Here is a 27,500-nt window from a genome sequence, read left to right as displayed (position 1 = left end):
GTCAATCAAATGCAGTAACTTTAATATTGAAAAGATTTACCCGTTGAGCTAGATGCCTAATTCTCATTCTCTCACTCTTGAAGGCGTTCCAGCGAATGAGGACAGCCTCCAACGAGAGCTTTGATGAAAACCTCATCATGTGGAACAAAGGCTACCGTGGGCGGCGCTTCTCCATGCCTCCTGCCATTGACATAACGCCTCCGCCGCCGTCCGACCAGGGTAAGGCAGAGGATTCTTACCTTGTCCATCAGTCTGGTTCGAACTGGTCTTCTGGTAGGGGCCCTGTAAGTCACTCGCCGATCCTGTCGGTTGATCTGGATGAAAACTGCATAGAGATGAAGTGTACTCCGCATATTCGGGGTGCAGCATGTGAGAGCGTTGAGGATGTAAGTGACGTAACGTCTGGGTTTCCTCACTCGGTTGAAAATAGAGACGTACAAGACAAAATGCGTGAGACTGTCTCAGCCGAGCAAGAAGAAATAAAAAGTCCAAATGATTGTGAAATAACCAACGAATCCCCTGAACAGCAGAGGGACGAATCTGGTTCATCAAACGACAAAACACTAAATGAACACATCATGGAAAGACAGCAGTCTCACTCGAGTGATGACGTTTGCGCGGCGAGTACAGAGGATGAAGGTATCGATGGACAGCACACAGGAAGAAAGAAGGCAGCAAATGGAGGTAAGGAAAAGAGCAAGAAGAAGAAAAGAGAAAGAAAGAAAAAATCTAAAGGCATCTCCGTAAACTCAACTCAACAATTTGGGCATCGCTGCGAAAATATTATCAACATGTGTGATTTCATTATCGAACACAGCCCGAAGAAAGACGCTCTTAGGACGCTTGAGGTTGCCTCGCACATAATAAACTACAAATTTGCAGAAGTTTCGGAATCTTCCTATTCCATACCAACAACAGAAACGAATTCCAACGACGAAAAAACAATAGTGGACGATGAAAATGAGATACTGGAAACGGTTGTAGATGATAAAGGTAATGTCCTAAGGATGAGTCTAAGCAGCAGTGATTCCGACGGTGATCTTGCTAAAGCCGTTGACACTATTGCAGTGAATGATGAACACGTACAGAATGACCTTGAAACTTACATAGACTTGTCTTTGGATAACAGATTACATAATTTTTCAGTGGAATGTCACAAAGAACTTGTAAATGAGGATCAGAACAGGAACATGAAACTCGCATCAACTAAGATGGAATGCTCTGAGACGCCTATATTAAATGATAAGGAAGAACACGAGAAAAAACTATTCCATGATAGAATAGGCTGCATGCACCTTCCTGAAGATGAAGTACGGAATAATGACAATTCCCAGTTCAGTATTATAAACAGTTATGATCTTCAAACAAATGATTCATTAATTTCACAAACAGTTTTAGAGGATGAACCACAGGGAGATAGTTCACAGGATCTGGAAGAACCGCCAATGGATATGGACCAAGAAAGGAAAAACATTGGTCATAACTCCGAATCTTTAGTTATTCCAGATCTGGTTATTAATCAGGATGAAGCACAAGGCGAGTCTGATATTACTGATAGTGTCAGCGATAACTATGTTGGAGATAGTCATATGGACTATTTGCAGACAATTGATGAGGAAACGGAGCCAAATTCAATGGTGGATGACGAACGCTATCTCTCAGAGGGAGATATGTGTGAACAACCCCTTGAGGACCTACAATACAATTCAGAGACAGTTAATGACTTGTCAAATGAATGTCAGGAAGCTGAAGTACACACTGCTTTGGATAAATCTGGAGAAACTAAAGCTGCATTGCAAGATACCCTTGAGTTTTCTGTAGAAATAGCAAACAAACTATCTGCAGAAATCGAAAGAAACAGAGAAACCATTGAAAGTCTTGGAGACCAAATGTTATCTACAGAAGACGAGATGGAAGCTTCAAATATGATATCAGAGGTAGATGAAGAAGAAGAAACAGAATTTCCTGAAAACATATCAGAGCGACTGAAGGATCATAAAATCAACAATCAACCACCACAGGAAGATCAAGAACCCGAGAAACTTGAAACAAAACTTCTATCTGTTTTAGAAGAGGATCTATCGTTTACAAGAATTTCTAATCTAGATACTCTTCAGCAAAGTGTTAATGAAATAGTACGTGAGGAAAGTGATATTAACTTTACAAATGAAGCCCTTGACTTGCAGAATGAGAATGAAACAGTATGCATAGGGGATGTAGGTGGTACTTCATTACAGAGAAACAATACTTGGTCACCGACTAAGGATGATCGGTCACGACAGGTAGAACCACTGCTGGAAAAGGAAGAATCATTAGGCTTATGTGTAAGTGATGAAACCGTGGAAACAGACAAAAATTTGCTTAATAAGGAATGCCATCTTTTAGAAGGAAATAATACTTCAGTCAAAACAGAAAAACAAAGAGAAGCAGTATTACCAATACCAGGTGTAATAGAGGGGTGGATGTAGTGGATGACAAATGTAATCTTTCCTCAAACAAACAAGCTGAACTAAAGAACACAGTGATTGAAAAAAATATAACAAATGTAAATGAAAAAGAAAGGATTGTTTCTACAGAGGAGACAAAGCCACATCTAGAGCCATCTCCAGTTAGTTCAGGAAGTGTAACGTCTTCATGCAGTTTACCACCCTCTCCTATGTCTGAAGAAGTGGCACTCCTAACATCCTCATCGGGTGGAACACACAGATCATTGGCAATGGAACACAGAAATAAATCAAAAGTTTCAGAACAAAAAGATCGTTATTTCATCCCAATAGAAATACCCAAAGATTTAACTTTCAATGATAAGGTTAAACGGAGAGAAACAAGGCCAGCTGCTGCACTAGTGACAACAGGGTCTGTGTCAAGGTACAAAGCATTATTTGAAATGAAGTCGGTAGATGAAATATCTGTTATGCAAAAAGAAAATGATGTAAAAGAAAACAAGTACAAGTATAAGAAAAAAGAGAACAAAGACACATTAACATATAAAGCCATATGTGTAAATCTCACTTTTGAAGAGGAGCGAACTAATGGTGAAGAGACTGTGGTTGAAAAAATTATTGCTGAATGCCATGACAACACAAAGGGCAATGAAAACAGGAGCATAAACATAAAGCCTGATATTTCAAATATTAAACAAATTAAAGAAGAAAAGCCTGATGTCTCAAACGGTACACCAATTAAAGAAGATGAAAGGCCTGATATTTCAAACAGTAAACAAATCAAAGAAGAAAATCCTGATATTTCAGGCAGTAAACAAATTAAAGAAGATGAAATGCCTGATATTTCTAACAGAAAACAAATTAAAGAAGAAAAGCCTGATATTTCAAACATTAAGCAAATTAAAGAAGGTGAAAAGCCTGATAATTCAAACAGTAATCAAATGAAAGAAAAGTCACATGCCCCACAAACAACATTTGCTCCACCAATTATACCACCTGATATGGGTTTACTGAATCAGTTCAGAGTTAATACTAGCAGTGTGGGACACAAGCAGAATACCTTGATTAAGTTAGAAAAAGAGAAATTAGCATCTCCCACAAATCCTCCATTTTCCTCTTATCGATCCACTTCGCCGGTTTTGCAGTCGTTGCAAACAAAGTGCAAAAACAAACCAACGGTCAGAGCAAGATCACTGCCCTATTCGACATATGTAAAACAGTCTTCAGTGAAAATAGAAACCGAAAAGAAAGTGTCACAGCTAAGAAATGTATTTGAATCCTACAACACTGATTCGCAAAAGCCCACTAGGAACTTTACTCAGAAATCTAGACGATTCATTAAACAAGGGAGTAGTGAGGAAGATTTAATGGAATCTTCTAACAAAGGAACTAATGAGGATAAAACTCTGCCTTACAATATAAGATCTTTTGATTGGGTAAATATGAAAGATTCTGTTAAAATGGAAAAGTGTGAATCCACTAGTAATGATAATGAAGTGAACTCTACATTTACTCAAGATACGAGTAGTTCCTTAAATCAAGAACTCGAGAAAAATGGTAGGGTTAAGGAATATTCAGATGCTTGCTCAACACAAAGACTTAAGAACAGTGAGGTTAATGAATCATTAACCCTAACTCAAGAACTTGAGAACATTGGGGTTAATGAACACTTAAGTCAAGAACTGAGGAGGAACAGTGAGACCGATAAAGACTCAGATACGTCCTCCAACCAAGTAGATGCTTCTATCATCCCAGACAGTAATATCTATCATGCTAGTGATAATGTTAATGTGAACTTAATTGAAAGTGGAGCAGACAGCAATCTATTAGGTAAGTTAAAGGATAATATTAGAACAGAGCATGACGATGTTCTTTCCTTCAGTTGCATGAAACAGAATGATGAACTGCCACATGGTTCTGAGAATCATGAAGATGAATTGTGTGATATTACAGAAGAAAATAACCCTGAAATTCAACCATGTGCCAACACGCATATTCAAGAGGAATCAGAGCTTCGTAAAAAGAGCCGCAAGCTAGTTATGGCATTAGAGAACATGGAGAGAGATATCCAAGAGATGCAACAGTCTGTTAGACGTCTGAATGATCACTACCCAATAGTGTCTGTAGATGAAAGCGACTTGGTGTGCCACACTAGTTCAGAAATGGAGGAAACGCCATTGACTCCAGGTAAGGATATAAGCAAGGGTGTGCATGCTAGTGCTGTAACTGAGCCACTGGATTTACATGCAGATAATTTACAATTGTCTCTGCAAAGCAAAACTGCTGGGGATATTAAAAATATGCTGCCTGAATTTGAACATTTTGCTTTTGATCAGCTTGCTTTATGTGCAACCATGGCTTCTGACCCAATTAATACAGTACCAGAACACACATCTACATGTGAAGGTCTTGCTGAGGTAACATTGAATGTTAAGAAATCTTTAGTGATGCAAAGCTGTGAAACTGAAGTATGCAAGAAGGATGATAAGAATATAAAGTCATTAGATTTTATAGATTGTGACCAGGTTCAAAATCAGTATCAAGAGCTAAGAGAGCACATTGACATACCTAATAAGGCTACTGATGACCATGCAAAGAATTCCAAAAGTGATTCTGAAGATGACCAATATAATGTTCATAGTTTGTCAACTTCTTGCTTCAAATCCAATCCTTCCTCAGATGACATCTGTGATAAAAGTGAAATTATATCAGATGTCATGCAAAAGACCATTTCTCAGACATTAGATACTATCCACATAGAATCTATTAAACTGCATAATGCTGTTCAAGTAGATACTATCAATGCAACAAATGCACCATGTACAGGGAATATTGATAGACAAGAAAGCATTCCCAAATATGCTAGTTCAACTGACCAACCACAAGACTTAAAAATATTAGGTTCTATTCAGTCAGAAACAACTAACATATTGGATACTGTTCATCCTGAAACTACTGACATATTGGACACTGCTCAACCAGAAACCACTAACATATTGGACACTGCTCATCTGGAAACCACTAACATATTGGACACTGCACATCCAGAAACCGCATGGATATTAGACACTGCTCATCCAGAAACACTGACATATTGGACACTACTCAACTAGAAACCACCGACATATTGGACACACCACATCCAACAACCACTAACATATTGAATATTGTTCATCCAGAAACCACTACTGTAGTAGATATTGCTCAAGCAGAAACCACTTCTATACTAAATACTGCTCAAGAAGAAACCACATTTATACTAAATACTGCTCAAGCAGAAACCACTAATATAGTAGATATTGCTCAATCAGAAACTTTGGACACTGTGCAACCAGAAGCTGCTTGCAAAATGAACAGAGGTCAGCCAGATACCAATTACATGTTAGAAACTGCTCAACCAGAAAATACTAATGCATTAGACTCTGCTCAGTCAGAAACCACTAACATATTGGATAATGTTCCACCAGAAACTACTAACATATTAGACAATGCTCAACCAGAAACCACTAAAATAATGGGCACTGTTCAACCAGAAACTACTATGATATTAGAGATCACTCACTTAGAAACCACTAGCATACTGGACACTGCTCAACCAGAATCCACTAGCATACTGGACACTTCTCAACCAGAAACCACCAACATATTGGACACTGCTCAACCAGAATCCACTTGCATATTGGACACTTCTCAACCAGAAACCACAAGCATATTGGGTACTTCTCAACCAGAAACCACTAACATATTGGACACTTCTCAACCAGAAACCACTAACATATTGGACACTGCTCAACCAGAAACCACTAGCATATTAGAGACTACTCAACCAGAAACCACTGAGATATTGAACACTGCTCCACCAGAAATTGCTAACAAAGCAGAAGTCACTAACATGTCCGACACTGCTCAACCAGAAATCAGTAACATACTGAACATTAGTCAATCAGAAACCACTAATATAATGGACATAGTTCAACCAGAAGACACCACCATACTAGACACTACTCACCCTGACATACTTGTCTCTGCTCTGCCAAAACCTAACATACCTGGCATTATTCAGTTAGAAACTGTTAACTTGTTGGGTGTTAATCAGTCAGAAACTGCTAAAATAATGGATAATGTTCAAATAAAACCTCTTAACATATTAGACACTGTTCAGCCAGAAACTCTTGACATAGGCACTGTTCAACCAGAAACTTCCAATGTGTTGGAGACACTAGACACTAGTAATCAAGAAAACACAAACATATTGCAAGCTAATAAAACAAAAGTTACCTGCACTGCTCAACCAGACGCTAATGATACACTGGATGGCTTTCAACCATTAACTAGTAACATACTAGACACTATAGATTCATATGGATCTAGCACTGCTCTGAAAGAAACCACTGACATATCAGATATTGTTCAACCAGAAATCACCAATATATTGGAGATTGTTCAGCCAGAAACCACAAACATATTGGACATTGTTCAAGCAGAAATCACCTACAGCAATCATCCAGAAGCATCTAACATAGTGGATACTGTTCAACTAGAAACCAATAACACAAACAGTAGTGTTCAATCAGAAATCCCTAACATACCAAATGCTACTGAACCAGGATTAACCAACACATTGGACACTATACAACCAGATACTGCAAATGTAATGGCCACTGTTGAGCTAGATACCACATCTAATCTGAGCACTCAAACAATCACTCATTTACAGAAGAATGTTGAACCAGATGAAACCAGAGACTCATTGGACACTGTTCAGCCAGAAACCACTAATATATTAGGCACCGATCTACTAGAGACCACAATTGATTTAGATACAGTTCCATCAAAAATCAGTGATATATTGAACAGAAAAGAGTCGGACAACACAGACATAGTGGAGACTGTTCAACCGAAAAATACAAGACACTTACTAGACATTTCAGAGTCAGAGTTCTTAAATATTGTCAAACCAAATACCACCAATGTGTGTGACAATGTTGAACATATCGAAACCAGTAGCATAACAGATACCAATATTATAGAAACCGTTCAGCAACAGACTACTACATCACAAGGATTCACACATCCAGAGGCTTTAAATTTACCACACACCAGCAATCAAAAATCTATTGACTTTAACACTATTCAGCCACAAATCACTCATATATCAGACACCATACTGGGAGAACCTGACAAAATAGTTCATCCAAAAATCACAAATATATCAGTTATTGACCAAGTAGACTTCAGTACAACAAATGCGATTCAGTCTGGGACAACACATACACAACATATGGACATACAAATCAGTCAGTGTGAAGTTTCAAGTTCTGCAGGAAATCCAACTTTACTAGATACAGTACCAATACTTGAAAGTAGTTGTACATTAAATACTAGCCTATCCCAAGTCACCAGTACTGTAAGTCACCCAGAAACTTTTCATTTACCATGCACCGTGCAAGCAAATGATAATGAAACTGGGAACACTGATACATCCAACACTCTACTAGAAGACACCAAAAACATTTCCCAAACAGAATGTGCATTTCTGCTTGATAACATTCATACAAATACTGATCATAAATTGGTTGCTAGTGAATCAGTTGCTGCAAATCTGCCAAGTAAAATCAAACCAAACTTTGGCGAAGTATTGGATCCCAATCTAGACAGTAATGATGCAATAAATGAGAGTCAGTCTGATGCTTCTGATAAACTTGAAGACACTATATTAATGGAAAACATTCAATCAAAAGCTCCCAAAACTCAAATTGTTAATATATCAGATACAATCATGTTTAAAAATGCATTTCAAGTGGATTCTCTTAATTCAGGTTCAGCTGATCAGTTGGCCAGTATCAAAGCAGATACTCTGATGGAAAAAATCAAAGCAGATACTCTGATGGAAAAAAACAAGAGTCCCATATCTACTGTGGCTGATATGCTAACTGGAAAAGATATTTCTAATAGTCAAGCAACAACAGATGTCGAAAAACAAACCAACTGTCTGCATTCTCAAGAAGGGGAAACATTCAGCACAGAACTTTCTGAGGAAGTGAGTGTAGATAATTATTTAATTTCGGTAACGGAGGATAAATTTTCGGATCGAGTATCAGATAATTCAGGACATGAATCTGAGTTAAATAAAAACATCTGTGATTTACCTAGTGCCTCCAACTCTGATTTCTTTCTTGGTGGATGTACTGATGATCAAAATCCTCCTGATTCAGAGGACTGTGTTTCTTCATCTCAAAACAGACATACCATCCAGGCTGAAATGTCGTCGTCTGTAGAACTTGTAGAAAATGTACATTTCTTGCCAGATATTCAAGAAGGAAAAAACATGCAGCAGACCCAGTACTCTGATTTTCAAGATAAAGATACAGACTCTGACTTTGGAACACCTAGTGCTCCTGGTAGTCTCCTTTGGGAAGATTCACATCAAGATTTTGATGATGATGTTCCTATTCCATGCACATCCCGACCAAATTCCTCACTAAGTATTCATCATGAAAAAGATGAAATTGGGGAGCAAGAGAGGGGTTCACCTTGGTCTTTATTTACAGCCATCAAAGAATATGTTAGTTCGAGATCTGCATCACCACTGGACATGTTTGTTGATGAGACTTTAGCACCTGCTGAAGCATCTGATGAGGAAGAATTTGTTTCTCTTGAACCATCTATTGTACAAGAAAACTTAAAAATCAGCAATCCTGAATGCTTGGAATCAATACAAACAAATTCTTGCCCTGCTCCTACTCATAATGATAGCATTGAAACACCATGTCAAACAACTCAAAACGATGTAAACAAATCAGTGCATGGTTATGCAAAACCCCCAGACTACCTTCCATTACATAAAATTAATGCTCCCTCTATGACACCGATGAGGTCTACGGTGGAAGAAGTCAGTGAAGCAAGTGAGTCACTGACAAGTTTTACTAATGAGGAATCAAATGATTCTTATATATGAGACTCCTGATGCCCCACCAGAACTCCCTCTAGCAGAGTTGTCTATCGAGAATGTAATCTTTTCTTCAAGTGACATTGAACATGATGCATCCTTCAGGTCTTTCACACTCATTAATGAGGAATTAAATGCTAGTTCAAACGACCAAATGCAGAACATACAAATTCCTTCTGAAATAGACGAGTTTGGCCAAAGGTCTGCTCAGGAAGTGCTGGCTCAATCAACTCAAGAAATTGTGAAGAATTACAATTATGAAGATAAGTGTTCTCTCTTAACTCAAAGTGATGACCCATGTCCTGTGAATGCAGACACTGAGACCTCGCTCGTATCCCAAAATGAAACAAATACAGAGAGATATAACGACAATAGTGGTATTCACATATCTAATATTGTTGATAATATGGCTTCTGATCTTTCCTTAGAACAATGCAAATTAGGGGATCAGGTGAGGAAAGATGACATAGAAGATCATCAGATAAAGGACAGTCCTCCGCCAAGTCTACACATTACACAGACGGCATCAGGGGATCAAGCCTCTGAAGTTCAACAGGCAGATATTCTCATGAAGGAACCAAATACTTTGGAGTCTAGTATATCCTTAATAGAAAGAAGTGAAATATTACCCACTGAAGATGAAAGCGATAATGGTAATAGTGCCATATGTAGTTTTGCAATAAAAACAAATGATAACAATATAACAGTAGAAGATACAGAAATAACAGATATTCAATATGGACAACAGGGAGTGGTAAATAATTTACCGGTCAATAATATACCGAGTGTTGTTGTAGGAGCCACTGCGACTGAGAATAGTGACAAGAACACAATATTGACATGTGAAGGCGAAATGAGCACCGAAGCAGCTGTTCAGGAAAGTAGTTGTGAATCAGATTCCGATGATGATATGAAAATTGGACCAATTCGCGGCTTTCGTCCTCTGATAATACCTCTTTCACCCAGTCCAACGAAATCGCCTATAACCACTTCAGACAGCGACTCTCAATCTGAGTCTGATGTAACAACTGATGAAGATGAAATTGATATTCCTAGCAAGAAACCTAATGTTAAATACAACAAACCAGCACGCAGCCACAGCAGCAAACTGCACACCATCCCTGAACTATCAGAAGATGAAGAGGAAGAGATGCCTGTCAGACCACCGAGACCAAGACGACTTTCATTTGGGAAGAGACATCTCTCAGATAAAAGTGCTGAATCCCCTGGCACTCCCTCTGCAAAGAAGATCGGTAGTCCATCTTCTCCTCATACTCCCAAATTTTCACCAGATTTCTCATTGTTTGGAAATGTTGAAGAAGAGCAGTCATCATTCGACGAAGACAATGTATTTGAAACGGAGGAGAAACCAAAACCGATGAAGAGAATGTCTATGTATCCTTCTAGCTGCGTATATTCAACTTCCAGTGAAAATGACGACTCTGACAATGAATCCACAGTCATTTATGGACGACATTATGGGTCTTGTTTCAGATCCCAGAATTCTCCAGTGATGATAGAACAAGACAGTTTGGAATGTGATGAAGATGATGAATGTGCTGAAGATGATGAGGATGCAGTTGATTATTTTGAGATGAGAAACAAGAGTCATGTAAAAGCTGATGAAGAAGAAAAACTGATTGAGGAGGAACATGAAGTTACACCTAGCAAAAATGAAACAGATTTCTTAGAAAACAGACCTGTTATTTCGTCAGGCTTGAACTTTGATGATGATGCCCATGAGGAAGCCAAGTATTATCCACCTTTGGAAACTCTCATGATTCCCTTCCAAGACCTCTTCTGGAGACGAGGAAGCAGGCAATGCAGAAGCCGATGGCTCTTCTCTTAAGGAACCCGAAGAGACTGAGAATCAGCCTGCTTATGTCATCACTCCTCTTGGGGAGGAAAGCATTCTCACAGACCACACCTTTGTTCCTCCGATGGAAATGTTGCACATTCCTAAGCTGCAGGTTGCACCTTTAACCTTCGAAGACGTCGATCTTCCACTGACACCACGATTCCCTTCTGTACCTGGTTCAGAACAACAAAACGAAACAAAAGATTTTGATTTTGATGAGAGGGAGAAAATTACAATTTTGCAAGACACCACTTTCCAAGCAGATCAAATGCAAACTAAAGAAAATGATGCATTTGCTGCAATGGCTTCATGTCCACTCCGAGAAAGGAATGGCAACAATATCGAAGTACAGGAACAGTTTATAGAAAATTCAGATAATAAAAGGTTTACCTAATGTGGATGTTCTTTGCGAGTCAGAAACCGATAGACTGGACATAATAGTCGATGAAGACATGCAGAATGCCAACGAAGTGACTGGTGGAGTAAGTGGTGAAGAAAACAATGTGATAAATCCGTCGGGTGTATCAGCTGACATTACACTTACCAAAGATCAGTTGACATTTTTTCAGGGTGGCGGACTTCAGCAAGTAGCACGATCATTTGCGGTCACAAATTCGCCCAAAAAGGAATTAGTACAAGGTGAGAATTCAGCTAACATAGGTGACAAACCCTTTTCCTCCATAGATGTAGATGTTGACAGTAATGACCCTGTCCTTGACCCTCTTGACCAAAAAACTACACAGCAAGACATTATATGTAACCAAAGTGAAATGAATACAACAGCTTGCGATGAAGATAGCCATAAAGATACTGATTTCAGTTCAAGCAGTGTATTTCAAACACTGTCATGTCCATGTCCTCGTGAAGGTCTGGCTAAAGTGAGTGAGTATGAATCACCAGACGCAGATTTTTTCCCATCATCAAGTGAGATCTTCACAGTGACGGCAACAAGTGACCCATTTTTCACAGTGACGGCGACCTGTGATCCATTTTCATCAAGAGAAAATGAAATGGGTTCTCTATCATGGACTACAGATCCGTTTGATGAGGAGCAGAATCTAATTGGCCTAGATTTCTGTAATTCAGCTGATCGTAAGCCCAGTGAGGGAAGCCATACTTGTGTGCATGACGCAACCTTGTTATCTCAAAGAGACAGAAGGAAGCCAGGTTCTCCTGTAAAAGTATTAGTTGCGTCTCGGAATCCGTCAGAGGAGTTCGTACAAGACAGTGAGTTCCCACTAAGAGATAGGAAACAGCAATGCCAAAGTGACATGGCTGAGAAAGAATTGGATGTTGTTCCACATTTTGACATTCTGTCAGATGTCAGTGAAATATATACAAGTGATCAGAGACCCATAGATGGAGCATTTTTAAATAAAGATGAAACGGCTCAAGACACATCATCAGTTCCCCTTCAAAGTGATTTGGATATATTTACTCAACAGGAAGCTGAACGCATGCTCGATCTCAGAGATGCAGTGAAGTCTGAGGAGGGTACGCAGCTAATCAACTTATCAGATGAATTAAGGGAAGACATAGAAAAGCACCCAAGTGTAAATGCTAAACAAATGTTGCCTGCGAACTCTGACCAGAAAGTAAATAATGATTTTTCTTCCCTAATAGAAGTTGCAGATTGTAATACATCTCAAAATCTAAAATATGATAACGAAGTATCCACAGCAAACGTGTCTGATTCCAGTGACGTATATGCAACAGAGTATACATGCAAGGAATCATCTGATGATATGACTGGGTTAGATGTTAAATTTATTGATATCGACGAACAACCAGTCCATTACATGGAGTCTGAGGATGTAAAATCTGATTCATCAGCAATATTATTAAAATCTTTGATGATAATCTGCAAACTGAATCAAATATGCTTATCCCACAGGCAGCCGAATCTACCTGTGTAACAGATCTTCTGAACATAGATGACTTTTCATTTGATGAAGGTCCGAGTGATGTGATTTCAGATAAGCAAAATATTAGTCTTCTTGACTCTGACTTTGAGGATTTTATGCGAAGTGATTCGACCACTAATAACGACAGTGAAGGTGGATTTACTAATAATTCAATAATTAATGATATAATGACAAATAACTATCCCCAAGCAGAACCCGACATTTTGTCAGCAATGACACCTCACACTGATGTGCTTACACTGGGATTTACTGAAGACAATGATACGCTGAAAGATGAGGAAGTAAATTTTTTTTCTTTGCACGAGGAAAGTCCGAACAAACAGTCACATTATCAAACGAGTGAAGATTCTGAGAAAGTGGAGGATTTTTTATCTCTGACGAATGTACAAAACGAGTGTGTGTGTGAAACAGAACCGCGAGTGGTTGGAATCCCCTTAAGTGAAGCCACAAAATATGATAATCTTATTGTTTCCAGTGAGACAGGCGGAGCGAACGCTTTGGAAATCCCAGAGCTTCCGCCAGTTACAGGAGTAGATAGTCTATACAAGTATGGGGTGAGGGATGACCTAATTAGGGGTGAGCCAGACAGACATGAGAAAGATGCGGAAGCTCAGTCTGAGGTCAGTTGTGACAGAACACTAGAGAGTTGTGGTGTCGGTGATGTAGCCCCGGAATGTCGGAACCAGACACCACCTTGTTTAGCTGACATTCCCAATGCCTTACTTGTAGGTCATGAACATGTAAAATCTCAGCTTGTTGAGGGATTAGAATCATATATTACTTCCAGTGAATTTGATACTCATGACACGGCAGTTTTTCATGAAAAAGCACAGGAAAGGACTGGGTGTCTTCCCTCCCACTCTGAAGGAAAACAAAAGCAAGGATTTTTTTGTGATTACAGCAATCAGACCACACAGCAAGTACAAGGAGCTAACGTAAAGAACAATTTGATACTTGAAAATGATAGTGATAGTGAACAGTGTATGGTAACAGCAAAGGATGAAAATGAGCCTGCAGACTATGACAGAGAGAGTACTTTGTCGGAAATTTCATCTACCATTTTTGAAAGTGTACGAGAGTCACTTCCTGTTATTGACCCAATAGTGGCAGAGAAACTGAATTTAGTTGAAGGTACATCACTCACACTGTCTGCTGAACATCCTAAAGAGGACGGAGAGCACTTAAAGCTCAGTACAGGTTCCCCTATTCCATGTGCAAGAGGTATAGTGCACGATATTCCAGAGGACATTATAACTGTTGATACACAAACTGAAAACAGTAATACTCGTAGTAATAATGACTGTAATTTAACTTCTGATGACGTTTATAAGGAAGACAAAAATAAAAATATAGATAGCTGTCAGGTAAAGAGGGATGATGACACACAGGATAATCAGATTAATAATGATTCACAATGTGTAATTGATGAGTCGAAAAATGATGATAATGACCATTCAACATCATCAAATCGAACTAGTGTTGTTCTTGATGAATTTCAGCAGATGCTGGAAAAGGAAGGTTCAGAATGTTCATCGTTTGCCGATTTATCTGCAGATGAAGAAGTAGGAGATTCAGGTTTCAGTCCCTCAGCTTTTGAACAAGACCAACTCACTGGATCAGAAATTTCAAAGACCTTGCAAAAGCAAGTTGAAGAGGAGGAATCTCTCAGTTCACAATCTTACCGTAGTTTTCTGGAAGAAATCCATGGATTTAGGACATATTCTAGGGATTCTGAGAGCTCAAATGATGAAAGAACTCCAAAGGCTGATGCACGTTTTGAAGGCAGCAAAGTGAAAGTTGATCGTCAGCCAACAACTGAACTTGTTACTTTGAGGAAACAGTTCTGGGATTCTGTTGCAGCAGGTGGCACTGGACCTGTGGACTCAAAAGCTTCATCAAGCTCAGACTCGACTGATATTGTAAGTCAAGCAGATGACGTTTCAAAATGTGAAACAATCACTGGAGAGCAAGAGGAAGAAGTCACAAGAGGACACACACCCGAAGCTGATGATGTGTTTCAGGATGCTGTTGATGAGACACCAGTGGGGTTAGTAGGGAGGCTGAAAGCTGTCTGGAGTAGCTTTTTCATGGGTGATAAGCAGTTATTGACTACAGAGGATAATAAAGAAATGGCTGTCGATGATGAACGTCTACATGATATTGCAGACGGTGAGAGCTTGACTGATGATCAAAAAGAAATGTGGGAAAACCTTAGAAATTCTCCAAACTGTGATCGGGAGAATGTATTAAAGAGTGAAGTGAGGGCACAAAAGACAAAAGAGAAGGCAGTGCAAAGAGACGATGTTAGGGATGAAAACAGGACGTCGTTGAAACAGGATGATGAAGATGTTACTATACATGAACATTCATTTTTAGAGGAGAATAAAAAAGGGGAGGAGGACACTGAATCTGATGAATGGAAAATATTGATGGAAATAAGAAACAGAAATGAAAAGGCACAAACGTCACCTGCAACTCATGAACAAAATCAAATAAATAATTCAACAACAAATGCAACGCCCTTTCATGAAACTGCTGAGGAATTAAGGCAGTTATCATGTGAATCTTCCAGTGATGCTGAAGAACCATCCATTGGCGATGCGTTTATGCCACGAAAAAGTATGAGAAAGATCAAGCGAGGCACAGTGCAAATGGGAAAACAGATATGGGAAATGAAATATACAAAACCAGAGCCTGTAGGGGACACCACAAAAAATGTAGAGCCAAAAAGTCCTATGCAAGACACTCCTGAGCCTCTCGAGAGGGAGAGTACTGAAAAATATGCATACAGGACACCAAGTCTTCGTAAAATAGAAAGAGGTATTGTGAAAACGAGGAAAGATCAGTGGGAAGGGAAGTTAATGGAGCTTGATGAGGACAGTCTTCTCGAAAATAATGAGGAACAGAACTTAGAAGAGACTGATGAAAATGCTTTAATGCCCAGTAATGACGTCCAATTACCTGATGAATCTCCTAAACTTCATCATAGGGGATCCAAAACTAAACAGCCAAAGGGCTACAAGCTAAGTGTGAAAATTCGAGAAAGGACTGTGGTAGATGCTAAACATATGTGGGAAGAAAAAGAAGCAAGAATGAAGAAGGAAGCTGAGGCTACTAGAGCTCATCTATATGCTCTTGGTCTTGATACTGAAAACAATAAGAATACAGTTGGTGATGAGTTACTTTCTTTAGGCCTTCCTGAGGAAGATGCAAAACTCAGAGGAAAGGATGATGAAGGAACTGAGCCTGAAAATACTGATACTGCGTGCTGTCAGGAACCAATCGAAGAACTCGGCATTGAAGAGGGTCATGTGCACAATAAGAAACAAGTGTGGCAGAATTTGTGTGAATCAGAAAAGAAAATTGAGACAAAGGTGCTGACAAGCAAACCAAAGAGTAAGAGAAGAGAATGGTTATTCAACGAAGAAGATGCCAAAGAAGCACAAATTGGAAATATTCCAAAGCCAAACCAAGCTACTGATGTAGAGGTACTAGAGAGTAAGCACAGCATGGAATTGCATCCACAAGCAACAAATGTAAAAGCTGAAGGTGATAAGAATGACATGACTAATCTACAGCCTAACTATAGGAGAGCTGAGGAGAGGACGCCAGTATCTGGAAAGGATTTCTGGGAAGGAATGAAACCTGAGCAAAGACAAACTCTCGGCGGTAGCAAAGCTTCAGAAACGTTACCCACTAATAAAACTGAACAGGCTGTCACTGCAACATCAGAAGCAACAATTAAGGAAACCAACAATGATGACAGTTCGGAAATTAAGGGCAAAGGACATGTAAAAGCCAAGACGGAAATGTGGGATGAAAGATGGAAAGAACTAGAAGAGAAACGGAAACATGAAGCTATTGGTCAACGGCAGACATCAAGAGGAATAGAGAATAAATTACAAACAAAGGAAGCAACGCCTCTAGAAACTCTGAAAAAAGAAGTGACAAGCGAGGCAGATGCCACGAATATGGAAGAAAGTACATTCACTCAAAAGCCGGTCACTGGCTACCAGCTCAGCATTAGGCTCAAGGAAGGAAGTGTTGCAAAAGCAAAATTAATGTGGGAAGAGCAAGAAACAAAAAATACATTGGAAATAGAAACATTTAAACAAACGAAGAGCTCACAGGAAAAATCTGGATTTCTGAATGAAACTAATACAGAAATAGATAATGAGACCAAAAACCCAACCAAACAAGAGGAAAATGATTTTAAGCTTCTGAAAGAAAATGAATCTATCGTAGATGATCAGCAAGAATCCCCTCTACAGGTTAATTCGGAGATTAATGAAGCATCCGAGAGTCAGCTGGTACCAGTAAGTGAATCAAGAAAATTATGGGAAGAACGAATATCCAAAAACGAATCGTTTACTCCAAAATCCGAACCTGTAATTGGTGAATCAAAAACCATAAACAAAGTAGTACAAGTTACACAATCACTGAATAACTCTAAGGCAGAAAGTTTTAATGAAGATTCACATCTTAGAAATTTTCATTTCTCCTCAGTGGATGTTGAAGTGGGCAGTGAGACACAAAGCACAGGGGAGATTTATTCCGAAATGGATCAGAATGACTCAGATGAAAGATCTAGCATAACGGCTTGTGAAGGTAGTTTCACAGCTGGCAAGAAGGTATGGGAAGATAGAGTGGTTGAAGTATGTGACAATGTCCAAATGAAACCTGATTATAAACTTGATTATCAAAATGCTGACGTTGAGCATCTTGCAAGACCTTTTGGTAAAATTGAAAAGGAGCCAACAATATGCAGTGAAACGCATGAAAATTATAAACTTATTAGAACTCTAAGTGTTGAAGTCGATGATGGTAGTGTTGGTAGAGCTCGAGACTTTTGGGAGCAATCCAATACCCAAAACCCTACTGCTGTTAAAGAACAGTCTACTAAAAACTTTCATAGAACACAAGAATCTGAAATACAGATTGATAAGGTGGACAAAGACCAGGTGGCAGAAGCTCGAGATTTAGAACAGAAATCTGAGGAAATGACACAAGTTCCATCCATTCCAAAGGAATCTTATATAGGAGCCAGCAAAAGGGCAACCAAACAAGAGGAAAATGATTTTAAGCTTCTGAAAGAAAATGAATCTATTGTAGATGATCAGCAAGAATCCCCTCTACAGGTTAATTCGGAGATTAATGAAGCATCCGAGAGTCAGCTGGTACCAGTAAGTGAATCAAGAAAATTATGGGAAAAACGAATATCCAAAAACGAATCGTTTCCTCCAAAATCCGGACCTGTAATTGGTGAATCAAAAACCATAAACAAAGTAGTACAAGTTACACAATCACTGAATAACTCTAAGGCAGAAAGTTTTAATGAAGATTCACATCTTAGAAATTTTCATTTCTCCTCAGTGGATGTTGAAGTGGGCAGTGAGACACAAAGCACAAGGGAGATTTATTCCGAAATGGATCAGAATGACTCAGATGAAAGATCTAGCATAACGGCTTGTGAAGGTAGTTTCACAGCTGGCAAGAAGGTATGGGAAGATAGAGTGGTTGAAGTATGTGACAATGTCCAAATGAAACCTGATTATAAACTTGATTATCAAAATGCTGACGTTGAGCATCTTGCAAGACCTTTTGGTAAAATTGAAAAGGAGCCAACAATATGCAGTGAAACGCATGAAAATTATAAACTTATTAGAACTCTAAATGTTGAAGTCGATGATGGTAGTGTTAGTAGAGCTCGAGACTTTTGGGAGCAAACCAATACCCAAAACCCTACTGCTGTTAAAGAACATTCTACTAAAAACTTTCATAGAACACAAGAATCTGAAATACAGATTGATAAGGTGGACAAAGACCTTGTGGCAGAAGCTCGAGATTCAGAACAGAAATCTGAGGAAATGACACAAGTTCCATCCATTCCAAAGGAATCTTATATAGGAGCCAGCAAAAGGGCATTCTGTGCCACCATGCTGTTAGATTTTACAGCTTCTGATACTGGTGATCTCTGCAGCAAAGAGAATACTTCAACACAAATGAACAAGGTAATTTCTTTAGTTCAAGATGAAGCAATGGATTCATTAAAGAGTGTTGATGAAGAATACTATGACGCTCTCAGTCTCGAGGCAAACATCCCTACAGAAGGATCAGCATTCCATCCCAACGGCAATAAAATTGTGCTAGAAAACCAAGGTCAAGCTATCATTTCACAAAGACTGCCAGAAGTGAGTATAGAAGAAGAAGAAATTGGTAAAACCATTAAGGAATCAAATTCTGGCAATATAGTCAAACAGAAGAAAGGATTACTGGGATAATATGATTACAAAGAATCTAGAAGAACCAAAAACTTGCAAAGCAGTAGCACAGAAAGGAAAGGTTATTAGTGAGCGTTATCTCTGTGAAGATATTACAAGTCCATTAGATGACATTAGCGTATCAACCAACTCGGGCAGTCCTCCTCCTCTGCCTGTAACACAACCACCAATTCATACTGTAGCAACCCGGGAGCCCGAATCGTCCCCACATGACTCTCAAAGAGCAAAAGAAATATCAGAAAAGAGAATGTATTGGGATAATTTATTTGCCAAGAGGAAAGAAAGCGAAAGAAAACCGGCAGTAGATAAAGATAATGATCTTTCAACTGTAAACCAAACTGAAAATGATATAGGAATAAGTGAAGAGAATACAAGTACGGGTGATGATGCTACAAAGCCTACAGCTGTTCCTGGAAATGTTCAGTCGCCTGAGCATTTAAAAGAATCTGAGAAATATACAGAAGAGTCTGACAGCAAATCAGTCCATATTATACCTGGAAAGACATTTGTCGCACAAAAGAAAGGTTTCTGGGATGACCTGATTGCCAGGAAGACATGTGAGCCAGGAGTCAACACGACTTTCATTGTCCAGAGGCCTCTAGTATCCACGCATGACCGCCAAGATCGAAGCTGTCCCGTGGAGATGGTAACAGACGAAGTAACTGGAGGAGACGAAGAGATATGTACTGAGATCAAAGAGACCAAAACAGTGCTTGGTCGGAAACTGAGTATTAAAATAAAAAGCGGGATCGTACGAGCCAATCAGCGTTTATATGAGTCAGGACATGAAGATGAGTTTACAATGTGGAAGAAATCAAAGGAATGTAAGAGTTTAGGGAAACATGATATAACACAATCGCCTAGAAAAAGTTCTCGTTCTGTTTCCACCCAGAAGCAACGTAGAGAAAATCGTGAGCCAGAATTAGTTAAAGATCAGCCGAAAGTCGTCGTATCACCAATTCCAAGGCACAGGAAATTGAAGAAGGGTCGTCCGATATCCCCAAGACCTCAAGACGACCAGTCTTCGTCCGGTGAAGACGAACAAAGTATTCCAAGAGTGCGAAGGAAAACGAGTGTAAAAATACAAAAAGGGTTAGTGAAAGAGTACAAATCCCAATGGGAATCTAAATGTTCAAAATCTGGGTTTTGGACTTGGAAAAGGCACCGCTTACAGTACTCGCCGTCAAAACCGAAGTCATCTCCGGTGAAAAGACAGACTAAAAGACAACCTCGTAAGTCTCCGACAACAAGGGCGAGTCCAGTCAGTTCATACACAGCAAGGTACCTGGACACACCTGACAAAATACCCAAGTCGCCAACTAAGACAAGGAAAGAATGGGACCAAGAGATGCCTCCACCTCCAAGTCCTCCAGTTGATCGACCTCTAACGCCGGAGGAAACCGAGGAGTTCCTCCAGGACATTAGGGGAAGAGTGGCCAGCCAACGCAAAAGGTTTGATAGCCTTGGCAGCGTCATTAGCGAAAGCAGTGGGAATAGCCTGGACGCTGTGGATGCCCACACTAATCACACAGCCAAAAGTTCGCTTGATCTAGATGAAGACTACATCAGCTGTATTGTCGGGAAGGTAAGCAAACGTAAGAAACTGTGGGAGACGAAAACAGAAGAAAAGAGCCAAAGAAACAAAGACAACAATCTCATCACCAAAGCGCAAGCATCAAGAATTCGAAACCGTGGAAAGCCTCAGAGTCCAACTCCCACAAGAATGAAGGGAAAAGAACGCGTGACCTATATCATCCACAGCACAATCGAAGGCGACGTCGTGCTTGAAACAGTCGACGGAACCTATTCATCTCACCAAGAATTATGGGATATTCAGACCAGGAAGCAGCAACACACGCAACGTCTGCAAGCATCTGGGGAGAGCATGAAGGTTGAGAGGAAGGGAGCAGATATCTCTGGTAAGTCGTGTAGACGAGAAATGTTACTCAAAGGAGATTAAATTTTTTGCTGTAGCAACAAGGATTTAAAGTATGTAGTTCTGATGCTAATGCTATAGTGCTCTCAGCGTGTATCTCTTCTCTGATGTTTTGAAATAGCTGTTATTGGAGTGATTATCATCATAACTTTTCCATTACAATTGACATTCATTGCCCCACCGGCGTTGGTTAACGAAATAACACTTTTGATGATGGTAAGTCTGTCCACTCCGAATAAAGTTGCCGATTATGATAAAGGTAATGATAATACCAGTGGCAACAACAATAATGATAATAATAACAACGGTAATAACTTTCATAACAACAATAGCGGCATTAATGATGAGAAAAGTGATGATGATGATTATGATAATGATAATGATAACAGTAATTATGATAACATAATACTACTACTAATAATAATGATAATAGCAATAATAATAATAGTATGGTAGTAGTAGTAACAACAACAGCAACAACAATAACAATAACAATAATAATGATAACAATAATAATAATAATAGTATTGATAATAATGATGATAATGATAATGATAATAATGATGATGATGATGATGATGATGATGATGATTATGATGATGATGATAACAAAAGCAATAACAACACTAATAACAATAACAAGAACAACAAAACAGTAAAAAAAATAATAATAATAATAATAGTAATAGTAATAATAATAATAATAATAATAATAATAATAATAATAATGATAATAATAATAATAATAATAAATAATCTTAATTATATATGTAACAGCCATAATAATGATACTGGCAATGATTATAACAGCAATTATCATTATTATTAACTTTATTATTATCAGAATAATGCTGATAATCATAAAGATAATGATTATAACAACATGAACAATACTACAGCTAACAGTAATAATGATACTACTACCACTAATTTTAATAATACTAATACTAATAACATAAATGATGATGATGAACAATAATAAGAATATTATTAATGATGATAATATGATAATGATGACAATAATAAAAATAGTAATTATAACAACAAAATAATGATGATAATAATAATAATAAAAATAAAATAATAATAATAATCATTACCATTATAACTTCGATACATCCGCGACCCCTCAACATCAGAAATTCACTTCATAATAACTTTCCTATCTAGATTTTAAGGTAAAAGAAAGAAAGAAAGAAAGAAAGAAAGAAAAAAAGAATTAGCAACCTTTATTTACCTCATTATAATACACTATTCCTTGAAGGCATGGGTTAATATGGTTTCTCAATATAAACACTATGGAACACCTGGCAAACTGTCCCACAATATTCACTTTTTCTTGGGGGGGCAAGGTTGGCGACCACAGTTTCTGGATCGCTGCGAGTCCCCCGTGAAAAAAGTGGACTGTTCGAGGAGCATTTTCAAGCTACGACATGAGCTACAAAGGTGTAATTCAAGGAGTGTGTGTGGGGGGGGAGCCAGACCTTGAAGGGGGCAATCAGAATCTTTGGTGCGGGGGGGGGGGGGGGAACAATTGCCTCTTCCCACAAATGAAGCGCTTTTATCCCAGCACAAAACCTCTGGCGACCCACTGGTTGGGAATTACTGTCTTAGAAGCATGATCCAGCTGCCATCTCTTATATTTTGCGAACAGCTAATAATCATAATAATCATCATATAATGATGATGATGATGATGATAATGATAATTACAGTGATGGTGATAATGATGGTGGTGATGATAATGATAATGATAATATAATTTAATAATAATGATAATCATAATAATAATAACGATAATAATAATAATAATAATGATAATGAAATAATAATAATAATAACTGACTAATTGCTTTTGTATGATTATGCATTTAGCGTTAACTGCTTGGTATTCATGATTTCAATTCGTATGTTTTAGGTAGCCTTATTAGCTGTATTATTTTACTGTCACAATTTTTTAACCATTGGTTAAGGTAGTATTAACTGATTTTCGTGCTAGTGTAACAACCGTTAGCCCATAGAGTTGCGTTTTTGGGAATGAAATACCGATTTACATTTGGAAATTAAAAATATGATAATCATATATAAACATACAAAAAGAGAAGTGATATCAGGCTATGAGATATATCAGACGCAGAAAAAAAAACTTCATTTCTTTTCACTTTGCAGAGATCAGCCGCGCTCATCCCCGGGGAGATGTGGATGAGCTGGTCGCTGCTGCTTCCGCCACACATACGACCAGTGATATTGGGGATCATATACCGCCGGATGAGGAGACCCGAAGTCATTCTCCAGTCATTACAAACCCCAGCCCACACTCCAGTTCTTGGCCAAGCCCACAGTCTTGCTCTCCGACTCAAAGCGCCGGTGAACACCCCATTGAAGCATCTGCAGCTGCGGAGGAACCTGCGGCATCCGAAACTGCCCAGTACTACCAGTCATACAAGCACACCTTCGCATCTGCTCGTAGTTTCTTTGAGAGTGTAACACATGACCAAAATGGAGTCGAACTCAACAATTACACAAAATACGAGGATAGACACAAAAGTCTTACCGACTTTGTGGTTACTGAACAAGTAAACGTATCCTGTAACGACAGCGAAACATGGAATTATTCCTCACAAGGCCTGAACTCCCCCAGCAATCCCATTGAAAGTGCAGCGACAGATACTGACCTAGAAGTTGATGATGATTCTGTGAAAGCTGTTTATAATTCCCAAGACATGAATTATACTAGGCATTCAAGAAAAGAAGCACAAGAATGCGAGACCCGCCTGGTGGACAGCGGTTGCCAAACCGACGATGAATTCGATGACACTCCTCGAAGTCGAATATATCGTGTGAACCGGGCTTGTCAGAGTGACCCTGAAAGCGACAACGAATTGTCGAGAGTGAGAGATCACAGTCCATCGCGAGATCAAGAAATACAAGTTTCTGAAGACGACCTCACTAATCCTCTAAAGCGTCGTCTACCACATGACTACCGTCAATACGATTTGCTTGAAAATCCTAAATCAAAGCGTCGGATTTACCAAAGGCGAACCAGATCCCAGACATTGGCTAGAAGTAAATCCTTGCCAGGAACAGACTTCGCAACCATTCCTAGTCCAAAGCATAATAGGACTACAATAAATCCACTGGGCAATTTTTGGTCAAGTGAACCTGAAGACGACAGACCCAGATCTTACAAGTTCGGAATATCAGATTCATCTTCTCTTGTAGCGTCTCTCATGGACCTAACAAGGGATTTACCTACAGCTTATCCTGACTCACATAACCAGGACGACTTAGAAGATCTCGATCATGATGTCTTCCAGCACTTCCCCCAGGGAGAGGTCCGTCTACATAGACCCTGCGGTCCCTGTTCCCTATCACGACCCTTAACCTTGATCCTTGTACATTAGTTTTTATCTGTTTAAGTTGGTAGATAAATGTAGATGACAATGAGTAGAAGTTTCATATGAACGTATGCCAAGTCTTATCTCTACTTTAGTATCAAATATTCTCACCATGGATATATTATTGTAAATTTCTGGTATGCACTAACACTATTGTGTCTATTGTCAACAGGTGATACAGACGCTGAGCGGATGCTACTGGGGAGAGTTTCCCCATATTCCAGTGAATGGGCGAACACAGAATCTTGGCAGAGTTCCCAGAGCTGGCCAAAGAGACCTGATTTCTCTCCGGGAACTTCGCCGTCGCGCCAGTTTACCCGAGTGTTTGGCTCTCCTACCGAGCTGTGAGGTTGCCAGCCCCGAGTCAGGATCCCCGGTGGAAGTGATACGCAATCCCTTCCATCCCATGGACCAAATTACTGCCCAGCTGATGAGGGAATCAAGCGTGGATAATTGTGAAAATGGTACTTACTGTATGTACAACAGTAGTGAAAGTATTAATTTATCTGTAAACAGTGATGCGAGTGAGAAACACAATCCAGTGTGCGATGGCGCAACCGAAAATGAGCAAATTGCTGACTCTGATAAGGAAGAATGGGATACTTACGGTGAGGCCACAACCGATTCCAATTGTGAGATCGAAGATAGCCCTAATGAAAGTAGAAACTGCGTCGAAGCAACACCTAATCCTACATGTAGTGCGTATGGAGATGGTCTTGAGCGAGGGAAGACAGGTGAAGTTTTAACTTTCATCGTCGACACTGCCGGCGCACAGCAAGGCGAGGTATGAACGTCTCATTTATATTCTGATCATCATTATTAGTATCGTTATTGTAATACTTATCACTAGTGTTTTTATACTGTAATCGCTTTTTCCATTCAGTAAAAATGAGCCCCAGAAATAAGAATTAAGTTATTTTGTAGGTGGACGTGGCCCTTCAAAGATACATCGTTCTCCAATCATTGGCTATCGGCCTTTTCAGTAATTCTGATTCCTTCGTCAGCATAAGGACTTAGTACTGCCCTTATAAATAAATATACCAACGTCTTTATTTCTGCATAACCAGATACAATTATGTCTATATTGTGGATACTGTGGCATACGAAAATCTTTGAAACGCTAAAGGCTTGTCGACACGAGTGGGCAATATCGGTGGGCGCGAATAGATGACGTCAACGTCACAGGCGGCCAAACTGCTCGGTAAACAAGCAGTTTACCCGTTGTTTCCTAGTTTGTGACCACGGCTTTTCGGTTACTGCTATTGTGACCACCATTCATGTCCGCTCGTTTAGACATATCTTGAATAAATTGATTAATTACCTTCTGTCACTCCAGGTAACAATCAGCGTGGATGGACCGTTCAAGGGCTCTGTGTCAGGGACTGAAGTGTACCCCATAGAAGAATATGCAGGAGCCTATTTAGTCAACTACATGGTCAACACACCTGCTCCATATAAAGTGGGCATTACGTGGAGTGGGCAGCACATAGCAGGGAGCCCATTTACTTGTATTGTGGAAGCATAATTATTTTTCTCTTTCATTGTTAGTCACATGATATATTCTGTCAGCTCCATGGACATATCACTTGGCAATGCATAAACTGCATAATTGAATGCATAATTGAATTCTGCTGTAAATATGTCCAATTCTTTTGTTGTCTAGTCTTTGAAAACTACTGTATGATAGTCCCAATTTATGTAGGGTGTGTTCATTTTTGCTTTATAAGATACTGGCATATCAGAGAATTATAAATAATGCTAAAGGTAAGATGTGAATGTTGTCATAGAAGACAGTACTTCCGTCTAATCTAATGGAAGAAATATTTTTAGTTTGTGGGAAAAAAACATTGAAAACTTTGTGAATGAAAATATTGCAATGCAGACTAGTAAAGATGTCATGATTCATGTGTTTTGAATTGTGAAATATTAGATATTTTCAGCCACCATAATGCTAGTGTAAAAAATATAATGTAAAATATAATAGCTGTGATATATTTTTCTTGCAGTCTCTTTTCTGAAACCTAACTTTCTCTTTTCTAATTCTGTGAAATATATCAAGACATGATTTATTATTATTATTATTATTACTATTATTATTATTTTACTAAATGCACATGCAAGTTTAGACTACATTTGGAAATGACATAAGAACCTGCAGCTTACATGATTTATCAAGAACCTACTTTAGGACCCTAAGAAACTGATTCCCAGAATCTTTTGCACATTAAACTCAAGCAGTACTTAACATTTGACAATTCACTGTAATACTCCTTTGTTCTACGTAATATTCATATAAAAGGAATGAAATAAAAAAACAACTCCATCGGTTTTCAGTGTTTATCTAGTGCTTTATTTGTACAATGCACTTACAGCAATATATACAATCACATTTCGCTATGCATGTACAAGTAGAGAAAAATAAATAAGATCATATAAGTGAGGCTAAATGCATAAGTGTAAGAGGAATGAAGAAGAAGAGTGAAGGTGAATAAATAGAAAGGTTACTGGATAAAGATCTTGGGGCAGACAAGATGGCAAGAGACCAGGCCTGTGGAGCTCATATTACAGATGGCTAGCATTCCAATCTTCTTGGGCTTTGCATAAAAAGAAACATATAAATATTAATAAAAAAAAATAAGACCACTGCAGTATAATATCATAATGACTGAATGAATAAATGGTAGGTGATGCATTTAGACATCATTCACAA

The 27,500-nt window shown here is 38.8% G+C and overlaps 2 protein-coding genes across 2 annotated transcripts in view; both read left to right on the top strand.

Annotated features, from left to right (window-relative positions):
• Positions 1-2,655, top strand: part of LOC119577522 — a 7,672-nt gene extending 5,017 nt beyond the window's left edge. The window contains exon 6 of the mRNA XM_037925116.1: positions 84-2,655. Within this exon, the coding sequence (XP_037781044.1) occupies positions 84-2,468 (2,385 nt within the window). The 3' untranslated portion in view covers positions 2,469-2,655. The remainder of the gene's footprint in view (positions 1-83) is intronic.
• A 16,777-nt stretch (positions 2,656-19,432) lies between these two features.
• LOC119577818 lies at positions 19,433-26,789 on the top strand. The gene is made up of 4 exons (XM_037925394.1): positions 19,433-21,376; positions 23,562-24,727; positions 24,963-25,574; positions 26,127-26,789. The coding sequence occupies exons 1-4, from the start codon at positions 19,459-19,461 to the stop codon at positions 26,313-26,315; spliced, it is 3,885 nt and encodes a 1,294-aa protein (XP_037781322.1). The 5' UTR covers positions 19,433-19,458; the 3' UTR covers positions 26,316-26,789.
• The last annotated feature ends 711 nt before the right edge of the window (positions 26,790-27,500 follow it).

This window comes from Penaeus monodon, chromosome 10 (assembly GCF_015228065.2).
Source record: "Penaeus monodon isolate SGIC_2016 chromosome 10, NSTDA_Pmon_1, whole genome shotgun sequence".
NCBI lineage: Eukaryota > Metazoa > Arthropoda > Malacostraca > Decapoda > Penaeidae > Penaeus > Penaeus monodon.
This window is presented reverse-complemented; position numbering and strand designations above follow the sequence as displayed.

What these genes read in the sequence shown, in the direction of transcription:
- LOC119577818 (XM_037925394.1), top strand. Translation starts at nt 19,459, where the DNA reads ATGATTACAAAGAATCTAGAAGAACCAAAAACTTGCAAAGCAGTAGCA. An exon ending in AGCACTTCCCCCAGGGAGAG is followed by an intron (nt 24,728 to 24,962) that starts GTCCGTCTACAT and finishes TATTGTCAACAG; the next exon opens with GTGATACAGACGCTGAGCGG. An exon ending in CCGGCGCACAGCAAGGCGAG is followed by an intron (nt 25,575 to 26,126) that starts GTATGAACGTCT and finishes CTGTCACTCCAG; the next exon opens with GTAACAATCAGCGTGGATGG.